Source organism: Oryzias melastigma, linkage group LG16, assembly GCF_002922805.2.
Source record: "Oryzias melastigma strain HK-1 linkage group LG16, ASM292280v2, whole genome shotgun sequence".
In the NCBI taxonomy this organism is placed as follows: Eukaryota; Metazoa; Chordata; class Actinopteri; order Beloniformes; family Adrianichthyidae; genus Oryzias; species Oryzias melastigma.
In genome coordinates, this window is record NC_050527.1 from 28,851,941 (window position 1) to 28,862,987 (window position 11,047).

The 11,047-nt window shown below is 49.6% G+C and overlaps 1 protein-coding gene and 1 long non-coding RNA gene across 11 annotated transcripts in view; one reads left to right on the top strand and one right to left on the bottom strand.

Annotated features, from left to right (window-relative positions):
- Positions 1-38: 38 nt before the first annotated feature.
- Positions 39-11,047, bottom strand: part of dcst2 (DC-STAMP domain containing 2) — an 11,826-nt gene continuing 817 nt past the window's right edge. The window contains exons 2-17 of one of the 10 annotated variants that reach the window (XM_024258332.1): positions 9,008-9,261; positions 8,734-8,904; positions 8,430-8,531; positions 7,973-8,167; positions 7,825-7,890; positions 7,534-7,747; positions 7,051-7,208; positions 6,820-6,984; positions 6,582-6,749; positions 4,688-4,819; positions 4,502-4,602; positions 2,143-2,297; positions 1,695-1,822; positions 760-856; positions 316-489; positions 39-233 (exon numbers count right to left, since the gene is read on the bottom strand). In XM_024258332.1, coding sequence (XP_024114100.1) covers positions 65-233; positions 316-489; positions 760-856; positions 1,695-1,822; positions 2,143-2,297; positions 4,502-4,602; positions 4,688-4,819; positions 6,582-6,749; positions 6,820-6,984; positions 7,051-7,208; positions 7,534-7,747; positions 7,825-7,890; positions 7,973-8,167; positions 8,430-8,531; positions 8,734-8,904; positions 9,008-9,261 — 2,449 coding nt within the window. In that variant the 3' untranslated portion in view covers positions 39-64. Of the gene's footprint in view, positions 234-315; positions 503-759; positions 857-1,694; positions 1,823-2,142; positions 2,298-4,501; positions 4,603-4,687; positions 4,820-6,581; positions 6,750-6,819; positions 7,209-7,533; positions 7,748-7,824; positions 7,891-7,972; positions 8,168-8,429; positions 8,599-8,733; positions 8,905-9,007; positions 9,262-11,047 lie in introns of those variants that run through there. The other 9 variants (XM_036215971.1, XM_036215970.1, XM_036215972.1 and 6 more) reach the window with 9 other exon arrangements.
- Positions 4,588-6,053, top strand: LOC118599836. The gene is made up of 3 exons (XR_004949342.1): positions 4,588-4,837; positions 4,914-4,988; positions 5,921-6,053. It is a non-coding gene; the product is annotated as an uncharacterized LOC118599836 (long non-coding RNA).

Sequence of the window (11,047 nt, forward strand, 5' to 3'; positions counted from 1 at the left end):
CTCAGAGGAAGATCTTTAGACTGGACTCTACCATCATAAACATTCAGAACCTCTTTGGGTTTCATCACTTTAATGGGGACGGAGCTTCAGAACCCTCATGGTCCTGATGCGGAGCAGGAGACCGGTTCTGGAGGAAGAAGGCTTCTGGAGACAGAGCCAGATAGAAAGAGTCGTCGCTGTCAGAGTCGTCGGAGCCGGAGAAGTCCTGGTAGTCCATGTCTGCTTCACTGCTGCTGGCCGGGTTGGAAAAACAGACGTTTCTGTGATGCTTCCAGACAAGCAGATGAAACCTAACATCTTCAGAACCGGTCCTACCTGAGCTCCGACCCGACCAGGACATAAACGCTGCTGTCCCTGTGCTCCGACTCGTCTTCCTCGCCTCCTCCGGGTTGGGGGCCGTGTGTTGCCATGGAGACCCTCCTCCCCCTCCTCCTCATCTCGGTACTGATTGCTGAGTTCAGGGACAGCCGCTCTTCATCACTGGAGTCTCTGAAACGAGAACCTTCAGGAGTCCAAATGCTTTGGATCAGGACTCCAGACCTCTCTGTTGTGATGTTGTTGTTTTGTAAACTTTCTGTTGTTGTGTTGTAGCTAGTGTGTCTCTGTTGTGTAGTTTTTGTGGCTCTTTCTGGTGTCTCCTTGTCCTCCTGTTTCACAGAAACGAGTGTTTGTGTTCGTGTTGTGTAACTTCTCAGAGGCAGGAAGACAAAAACCGTCAAACGGACTGCTTCCACGTCCTCCTGGAGGCCAAACACTCACAGCTCCTCCTCCTCCTCGTCTTCCTGGAAGGTCGGAGGTCGTTGGCAGACGAAGCACACGCTTCCCAAACTGTGGAAACACGGACGACATAACACGCCTGCAAATACAAGGAAGAGAAACCCGTGGAAGCAGCAGACGGGAAGCTGAGCAGCTCTCCGGAGGACCACAGAAGGAGAACCAGAGGAGAACCAGAGGAAAGAACCAGCTGGAGAACCAGAGGAGAACCAGAGGAAAGAACCAGCAGGAGAACCAGAGGAGAACCAGAGGAAAGAACCAGCAGGAGAAACAAAGGAAAGAACCAGCAGGAGAACCAGAGGAGAACCAGATGAAAGAACCAGCAGGAGAACCAGAGGAGAACCAGAGGAAAGAACCAGAGGAAAGAACCAGAGGAGAACCAGCAGGAGAACCAGAGGAAAAAACCAGCAGGAGAACAAGAGGAAAAAACCAGCAGGAGAACCAGAGGAAAGAACCAGAGGAGAACAGAACGTCTCCATGAAACCAGTGGAAAAGCAGAACAGACAAATCTGACTTTGAACATCTGCAGAACCCGGACCTTCATCCCTGATCTGGTTCTGTGATGGGATGGAGACAGAACTGCAGGAACCAGCTGAGATCTTCCTCACACTTCAAGGTTCTGATTGGATCGTCTCAGTCGGATCACAAAGTTACAAACTGTGTGACTTTTTAAAGGTTCTTTGATGTTTAATGTTGGATTCATGGACAATGCAAACCGAAGGACGGAGGTTGAGGGGGCGTGGCCTCAGACTACAGTTAGTCAGTCGTCCAAACGGCTGATTCAACAGAAAACTCCCTCTGTTCAAACACACACACCGACTCACACAAACAAAGACTCACAAACACACACACCTGCCTAAGTCCGTCAGTCGTTCATGAGTTTGGTGTGAACGTCTCTCTGAGAAGCATCAGGACTTTACCTGAACATTGTGGCGTGCTGCAGGTCACCGTGTCGGGCTCCCTCGCCGTTACGGTTTCACCACACGACAAACAGGTGACCGAGGACGACAGGCCCAACACCTGCACCAGGTAAGCTCCTCCAGGTAACCTGAGTCAGCGAGCAGATGAAGACCAACAAACTCCAGCAGCTTCAGGCTTGAATCCAAACTTTCATGTCAGACGTCAGAACAAGACGTTTTTCTGTCCGGTCCGATCAGCTGTTTCATAAATGTCTTTACACACATTTCCTATTAGAATGAAAGCCCAGATTTAAATAAAGTTTAAAGTTTGAAAGAACAAAGAACGTTTCTGGTCATCAAACACAAACAGATTAAACTGAAGAGTTCAAACATCTGTGTGAAATGATGACCTGAAAGGACAGAAACTCCCATCATCCTTTGGGCTGTCAAACAGGAAGTACGTTAGTACCGCATCAGCAGAGCCCGAAGACCTCCTCTTCCTCCTCCTCCTCCTCCTCCTCCTCGCTCCTGCTGAGCTCGGGTCCGGACCGCCGCCCTCCTCAGAGCCGTGCCAGATACTCTCCTCTGATCCAGGATCTTCTGGTGGAGGAAGAGGATCCTCTCCTGATGCACAGAGGGAAACCTCAGACTCCTTCCTGTTTGGGTGGCGCCGCCGCCACAGTGCCCACACGCCTGCAGCTCTGAGGTCGTACGACCATCAGCGGCTGACAGAGGAGCGCCATGATGGAGCAGATGAAGATGGAGGTGAAAACACAGCTTCTTTCCAGAGCCCGGCGTGTGAAGGCCGACCTAACCAGGTGACTGGTGGGCGGGGCATTCATCATGCTCATTCCTGCGGACTGCCTGGCGCCTAAGCTCCGCCCCGGTTCAGGCGTGGGAAGGTCTCCATGCCATCATTTTCATTCCTCAGTGTGACCTTTCACCCACATTGGCTGCCCCTCCCCCGATCCCTGGAAACATCGTTCTGAAGGCAGGTGAGGGCGGAGCCTCTTCTGCCTTCAGAGTTCTCACAGGTGTGTCTGCAGCTCCACGTTCAGAGAAGGGAAACCTTTCTTCGTTTCCCGCTGCTCTCATGTGGGTTTCATGTTTGACCACCTGAGGCAAGTGATGGTTAGGGAGGGGGGCGGAGTCTATCTCTGAGAGGACAGGAGGCGGAGTCAGGCAGCAAAGATCTGAACCGGCAGAACTGATCCCTCCCTGAGGGAAACCAGACACAAAAAGGAGGAGAAGAGGCGGCTTGTGGTGCTACACCTGCAAAGGTGAGTCCATCCAGGTGAGCCTGCAGGTACGACCACTGGATGAGATGAAAGCGTGCTGGCAGAGCGGCTGAGTGACCATTACAGCAGACACCTGACCGTCCCTGAATACATCTTTACCGCAACGCTACTGAATCCTGTCAATCACTTCTGTCGCCATAGCAACGACTCCCCGGGGATTTTGTCGTTAGAAAATGATCGTTCACGCCTTTGTTCTGACGTTAGCCTGGACGTCTGACTCCAGAGGATCTCCTCCTGATTCATGATGCAGATGTCAGGATCTGCTGGAGATGAGGCCTGCGAGTGTCACCACCGACTGAGCAGAGTCAGCGGTTTCACACCTGCAGGCGAACACCTGTCGGAGGATTTTCTGTTTATAAAACTGCAGAACTAGAGAACAGAAGAATTTTATCCTCATTCCGTTAAAGGAGCCGTGCCATGAAAAATCATCTTGAGCTTTTAGGTGTACTCTACTGTTCATTCCTCTCTATAAAGAACCCCACAGCGGGATTTACATTTCGGAGTGATCCTCTAAAAACCAGCTCTCAGCAGCAGCCCCTCCCTCATGTGATGATGTCACAGAGTGAGACAGCCCCTTTCAGGAAGAGTCTGCTCCGCCCCCAAGCTAACACAAACACTTCCTCCGCAAAGCAGCAGCTCGAGCTAGCGGTGGAATTTAGAGGAAAAACGCCTGAGTATGTGGGCCGACATCAGTACTTTCAAAAACAAACTTCCCTCATTTTTTTGTGGGTGACACGCTGGCTCTAGGATGACATCATGAAGTGGGTGGATCCCTCAGGGAGTGAAAGGCGGAGCCTCAGAGATTGAGTTTTTTTACTTCTGGGTATAGAAAGATTTTACAAAAATACCTCATATTCTATACATAATGTGCTTTTTGTTGTTCCATTGGTGATATTTGATATTTATCGGACGTAGTTTACTCTGAAAGACTTGATACAGCCCTTTAATGCTCCAGCAGAAACTACGTTACCGTCCCACTCCCATCAAACTCTTCTCCTGTGGAATTTTCTACGTCACAAATACGATCTTTTTCAAACAGCTTTTTCTGTCTGCTCCCGATTCACAATGATTTGAATAAAAAACCTCAGAAATGCAGTTTTAATCCTAGTTTTCTTTATAAATGTCAGACAAATACCAGAGGAACATGTAAAAAGCTGTTTTCATGGGAGAGGAGCTTTGATACGCTCATGAGAACGAGGCGTCAGACCTGCAGAGGTCATAGGTCAGATGTTCCTCTGGTGTCCTCAACCACCAGAGGAAGCTGATGACTGAAGCTCTGACCAGGGATTTGAACCACAAACACGACTGCTCTCCCGCTGAGCCACAGCCATCCAACCCAGGCTCCACGAGGCAAACGAAGCTTCTGGTTTGTGTGAGAACCCTCAGGAATGTTCTGTTTCCTCATCTGTCTGCAAACGTTTACGCCACCGCCATTCATCAGGCTTGTTTTCCCACACGCACGCACACGTGCACGCGCACACAGGCTGGATTCCTGCCTACAGACACGCCCGTCCGCTCACGCCCGTGTACCTGCTCTCGCTCCGGATGGTAGGAGGCGCAGACGAGCCGCCGGCAGCGCTGCACCAAGCCGCCGGTCAGAGACGCACACAGAGCCAGAGCCAGCAGGAACCCTGCAGAACCAGCAGAACCCGGATCAGCGCCGGCCTCTGCAGAACATCACAGCTACAACTTCACGACTCCATAAGAAAAACAAACACTTTCTAGAAGTTTCAATCAATGCTTCACACAGTTTTCCTCCACAATTCCAGTCGTCTTTGGATCCGACCGTCAGCTCCTCAAAGCTCCACGAGCCGACAGGAGTGAGAGGGACTTTCTGTGAAACACAAACTGACAGGAACTCTAAAGGTTTGCATCACTTTGGAGGAATTCAGGAGTGATCTTCAGGAAACGGAATCAAAGATCTTATTGTCTCATGTTTCAGGCTCTGCAGCTTCAGTCCTGCTTCATGGTGGCTCGGATCATGACCAGACACGTCGTCTGTCGTCACAGCCTGAAGGTAACACCACAAAGCAAAGGTTCCCACGTTCCTGAAGGTTCTGCTGTCGTCCAGAGTCCTCTGGAGCGAGTGGAGCGCAGCAGATCTGAGGCTGCTGACGGGATCTACTCTGAGGAATCCCACATGGAAATCATACAGAAGCTTATATCTGTTTTATCTGGGATTTGTGCGATAACCGTCAGGCGTCAGACAGTTGTAAGATCCTCAGTAAATATGAAACCTTCATGGTTTGGTAATAAATAATACAAGTAGATGACAGTAATTCCACATATAATTTAATTTGTGGATATTTATAATATCAAACTCATGTTTTTGGATATTGCTATAAGTGGGCAGATGTTTGCACAGTTTTAGGTATATTAGTTCTTTTGTGTCAGGAAGGTCATCCGGCGTAAAAACTCTGCCAAATCACTGATGCGACACAGTGGGTGCCGTTACGCTGTGGCGACCCCGAAAGGGATAAGCCGAAAGGTGAAGAAGAAGAAGTTCTTTTTAGTTAACTTTGATCAGAAATGGACTCATCTTTGATCTCTACATTTGGGCGTCTACCTACTGTTCTTTTAAAAACTAGCTGTATTCCCTAAATTCATTTTTTGCTTTGCATAAAGTCTATTGAAATTCAAAGATTTGGCTAACAACCATGTTTTCAGTATCATAGGAACTGCATTTATGTGAATGGGAGGGGAACTGTAACGGTTTAAATTAGTTTATCTAAGTCAGGAGTGTCAAACTCAATCGCACAGGGGCCAAAATCCAAAACACACCTTAGGTCGCGGGCTGAAAGACATAAACATTTATTGAACACTCTGAAACTACATTTTTAAAACTTTAAAACTGTAACTTTTTAACATAACTATGAATAAAAAGAAAAGAAAGCTACAGATCATTATAACGGATCTCTCAGCCTCAGTAATTGCTTGTTGCTTCAATAGCACAAGATAACATCGGGAGAATCGCCCGGCGGGACACATCCGGCCGGCGGGACAGATCCGGCCGGTGGGACGGATCCGGCCCCCGGGACAGATCCGGTCCCCGGGAAACATCGGGCCCCCGGGACAGATCCGGCCCCCGGGACACATCCGGCCCCCGGGACAGATCCGGCCCCCTGGACAGATCCGGTCCCCGGGACACATCCGGCCCCCTGGACACATCCGGCCCCCGGGACAGATCCGGCCCCCGGGACACATCCGGCCCCCGGGACAGATCCGGCCCCCTGGACACATCCGGCCCCCGGGACACATCCGGCCCCCAAGCCTTCACTTTGAAACCTGTGCTGTAAGTTGTATTAAGACAGTATGTGCCATGCCAATTCGGAATTGTAACTTCAGCAATTTCAGTGTCAATACAAAGTCAAATGACGTCATGTCCACTTCAGAATCTTCTTTTCCTTTCAGCTTTTCCCTTCAGGGGTCGCTTCAGAATGTGCTTCAAAAAATGTTGACTTGTTACATGCACGACATTATATAACATTTGCAACAGATTCTCATTTCCTGTTTGTTTCGAGTATTGAGATTTCTAGTGAGGTGCTGAGACACAACCAGACCGACAGCGCTCAGCTTTCTGTGTGGTGTCACTTCCTGTGTGATCTTCTACCGAGGATGGAGCAGGTGGTGGCGTCGGGCTGTAGCGGCTCCAGAAGGCACTTCCTGCTGATGACGGTGACGTTTCCTCCCTGCAGGATGTCAAACGAAGCCACCAGGTCTCTGAAGATGTCCGAGGCGTAACCCGACCCGTTCACCTGGACCGCCACTCTGACCGGAGCTGAGGGGGCGTTGCCATGGTTACCGCTCAGCCCGAGTACCGGCTCATGCTGTTACAGGTCGCCTCTCACCTCGGGCGATCATGTCCCCCTTCACCTGTAGGTGAACCTGATCCAGAATCCAGAACACCAGGAAGTCCAGAACCACCAGCAGGCCGCCCATCAGCATGTGTCTGAGGACGGAGACCACGCCCACTAGGACAGCTCGCCGCTCCCTGAAGGACAGCTGCAATGACACTGAAGGAAGGACAGGACTGATAAACATGCACAGATATACACACATGCACACACGCGTGCACTGACGTGGGCTGATGTAGGTGTTGGCCTCTCTGCGTGTCAGCGGCAGCACTGAAGCTCCGCCCCCTAAGCGCAGGCGCTCGTCGAGCTGCCTGAACTGAGCCGTAATGTAGACGTTATCGAAGTCGAGCTCACGCAGGTACCTGCGCTTGTAGCGCACAGCCCTGCACAACAACAACGACACAATCAGGCATTCGAGTGTGAAACTGAACCAACGAAGATTCCTGGAGCGCCACCTTCAGTCTGACGATGTAAAAAAGTTCAACTTTCTTTAACACTTTCAGACTCGACACATCTTTCATTGTTTCATAAACAAATCTGACATTTTATGTCAAAACATCTTTTGTCCCAAACACTAACTAAGAATATTTTTTTAGGAAAATTTTTTATCTGGAATCTGAACATCATGGAACATCCTGGTTCTGACCAAACTGCTGCTGATCTGGTTACTAATGAAAGTGTTGGGCTGAGATGAAGGTGAGGCCGGACCTCAGGAAGGACCAGCCCAGCAGGACCAAGCTGCAGTACACCAGCGGCTCCCTCAGCTTCTCCAACACTCTCAGGTCTGAGGAGATCTCGTTCAGGATGTCCTGAGAAACCTGCTGCACGGAGCGGCTGCTGTTCACGTCCAGGTCCAGCTTCACGGATGCAGAGATGTTGAAGTCGAATTCTCGCATCATCTTCCTGAAAGCGGCGACTGTAGCTGGAAGAGGGAGACGGACCGATCAGCTGAGGCTGAACGAAGACCACAAACGTTCTTTAGAACCTGGAGGAACTCACGATCCGCCAGCCGCTGCTTCAGGTGCGTGGCCACATAGGAGGGGATGATGCAGAAGAACTCCCCGGCTGAGGAGACAGGGTCAGTCAAGGTCACGGCAACATTCCCGGAGAAAGGCGTTTGGCTCTTTGAGTCCAAAGGTGAACGCACCGCGAGCAATGTTACAGAGCGGCAGGAAGGTGTCCACAATGTCACACAGGAAGTTGAATTCTCCCAGCAGGTCAGTGCAGTCACTGCGGGCCCCGGCAAAAAGCTCCTGGCACTTCCTGTAAGGGACGCCCAGCTTGTCGTTGCAGATGTCCCCGATGTCCACCAGGAAGTGGAGCACGTTCCTCAGAGTGCGAGCTGCAGGTCAGGTTCAGACAGGTTAAGACTTTCAAAGACCTTGTAGAACTTTGAGAACCCATTTCCCCAGAGCTGGAGGGAGAAGTTAGAGAGTGCTGTGGTAAAGGTGTTCTGACAAATACAGTCACGGCATGAAGAGACCCTCCCTAAACTGCTCCAAGTACAGCTTTAAGTAACTTTGACATTTTAGCTGATTTTCTTTGAGAGAATCTTTTCAAAACAAAATCTGTCAACGTCTTCTTGACCGTGAGGAGCAGCTCACCGACATGCCGAACGCTGTCTGTCAGCGCGTTGATGAAGTTCTGTACTCGTCCTGCGACGGCGCGAGCGTTCCTGCTGATCTCTCTGATGTCATCCAACACGGCTGCAACGACAAACTGAGGCTGACTCGGAGCGTTTCTCATCAGGAAGAGTTCACTGAAGATCAGTCACTTTGAAAATGAAAGTTACTGTAATATAAACTCCATCAATCAGTAAAGATTCTGATCATTTTGACCCTACTGGTCACAGAAACGGCTGCAGAATTTGAGATGGTGATTTAAAACAAACAGAGGGGCGTGTCTTACAGAAAAGGGGCGTGGCTGCTCTCTGCATCAGTTCTTTAGTCTGATTGGCTGCCACCTCGGCTCCACACAGCAGGCTGGAGGCGGCCCGCTCTGTGTTTTCCAGCGTGTTGTCCAGCGGTCCAGACAGCAGCAGCGACATAAACAACAGCAGGATGAAGCTCCTCCCACGAGCTGAAAGAGTCAAGAAGCAGCATGAATACAGGCTCCGCCCACACACACAATTCTTTGTTACTTTGTTACGTCAGCCGGGTCCGAGCGGTGACCTCATACTGACCTGAACACATTGATGGCAGCATCACCATGATGTTGGCGCGGGCGCCTGCTGACAGTCCCATGCTGAACGCCGCCAGGCCAGCCAGCGTCACCGTGGTGTAGACGCAAAACCACAAAGACTGCTTCTGTAGTAAGACGGCCATGAATCCGTACAGAGAGGCCAGCAGCAGCCCAGAGGAAAAAGCCACCAGGTTCTTCCCCCCCTCCATCAGGTGAAATCGCACCCCCCTCCCTCTGCCCAGCTGTCTGGTCGACCTAGAGAAAGGAAGCAGCAGAGTGAAAGGCTGTAGAGTGAGAGGCTGTAGAGTGAGAGGCTGTAGAGTGAGAGGCTGTAGGGTGAAATGCTGTAGAGTGAGAGGCTTCAGAGCGAGAGGCTGTAGAGTGAGAGACTGTAGAGTGAGAGGCTGTAGAGTGAGAGGCTGTGGAGTGAGAGACTGTAGAGTGAGAGGCTGTAGAGTGAAAGGCTGTAGAGTGAGAGGCTGTAGATTGAGAGGCTGTAGAGTGAAAGGCTGTAGAGTGAGAGGCTTCAGAGTAAGAGACCAAATTTGGCCCGCAGTGTAATTATATTTGGGCTGCGAGGCAATTTCAAATGAAAATTAGAGCTGGTCCGCCGGTATTACACGGTGGCAGCACTGTAACACCGCATTCACCATTTATACTACAAATCCCATAATGCTCTGCTATGGTAGCGGTCTTCGATGTAGGAAGGTAGTGATCCGTCTTCTTGCGCAATCCTTGAGCTGACAGCCCCAGCTCACCCCGCATCCCCTTGCCTCTCCCCCAGACCACACTGCGACCTCAAACTGCAGCTCTCACTGTGTTACACTACTAAAAAGTGGCCAAAGTGTGAGCTGGTCTTTCTGTATGACTTTTCAAGCCACCTCGATGCCCTGGACCTGCAGCTGCAGGGCGGGGACGCATCATCACAGATATATGTCAGTGAGAGCTTTTAAAACTAAGATGTGCCTGTGGGAGAATCAGATGAACCTTTTAATACGCTCAAGCAGACTTTGGCCATTTCTCCTGCTGCCAAACCATAAAAATGCAGATCTCTACCGCTGTGCGTGCACAGTTTGCTGAGAAACTCAGTGTGCTCTGCGCTGACTTTAGCCGGCGATTTGGCGACTTTGATGTCCAGAAAACTAGATTTGAACTGCTTAGTAATCCTTTCGCATGTGGAAAAAGCACAAACCAACCTCCAAATGGAGCTGATTGAACTCCAGTGTGATGAAACGCTGAAGTCAAAGTCTGACGCTTTTGGAGCCGCACAGTTTCTACAGTTCATCCCTGACACGATGCCTCAGCTCCAAACCAAAGTTGCTCAGTTGTTTTGTATGTTTCTCCTCAATGAAGATGACAAAAACCTCTCACAGGAGACGTCTGACTGACAGACACCTTTGTTTGATAATGAAGGTTTCTTCAGCTCAAACTCTGAGCCCCGACATTGATGAATTCAAGATACCTGCATCCAAGAAAAGATGCAGGTATCTGGCTTGGGCGCACTAGACTAGATCAGTGTGTCGCAAAATGAGCAGTAAATACATTTTCTATGCACTTTTTCTTGCTACTCCAAGGCCTGAATGGTTGATTTATTCATAGTTATGTTATTTTATTTTCAAATGTATTAGCCTGTGAAAGCAGAACTCCCAGTTCTCTTTCTGGTGGGTCCGATTCTGTTTCTCCTGATGTTCATATATTATCAGCTGAGATTCACTGAATCTGCTCTGTATTATGAAAATCAGGAGAATACACAATATTTTCTACACCTGTGTAATAAGCTAATTTTCACATTTACCTGCAAACAGAAAAGAGACATAAATTTTATTTAAATATTATTTATTATGCCATTAATATGTGTTATTATTATTATTACTACTATTATTGTTAGCCACTCGATTTTGCATGCCTGCACTTAGTTATTGCTTTGGCCAAAGTTTGCTTGTAGTGTATAAAGTTTCATCTGATTCTCCCACAGGCAGATCTTAGTTTTAAAAGCTCTCACTGACATATATCTGTGATGATGCATCCCCGCCCTGCAACT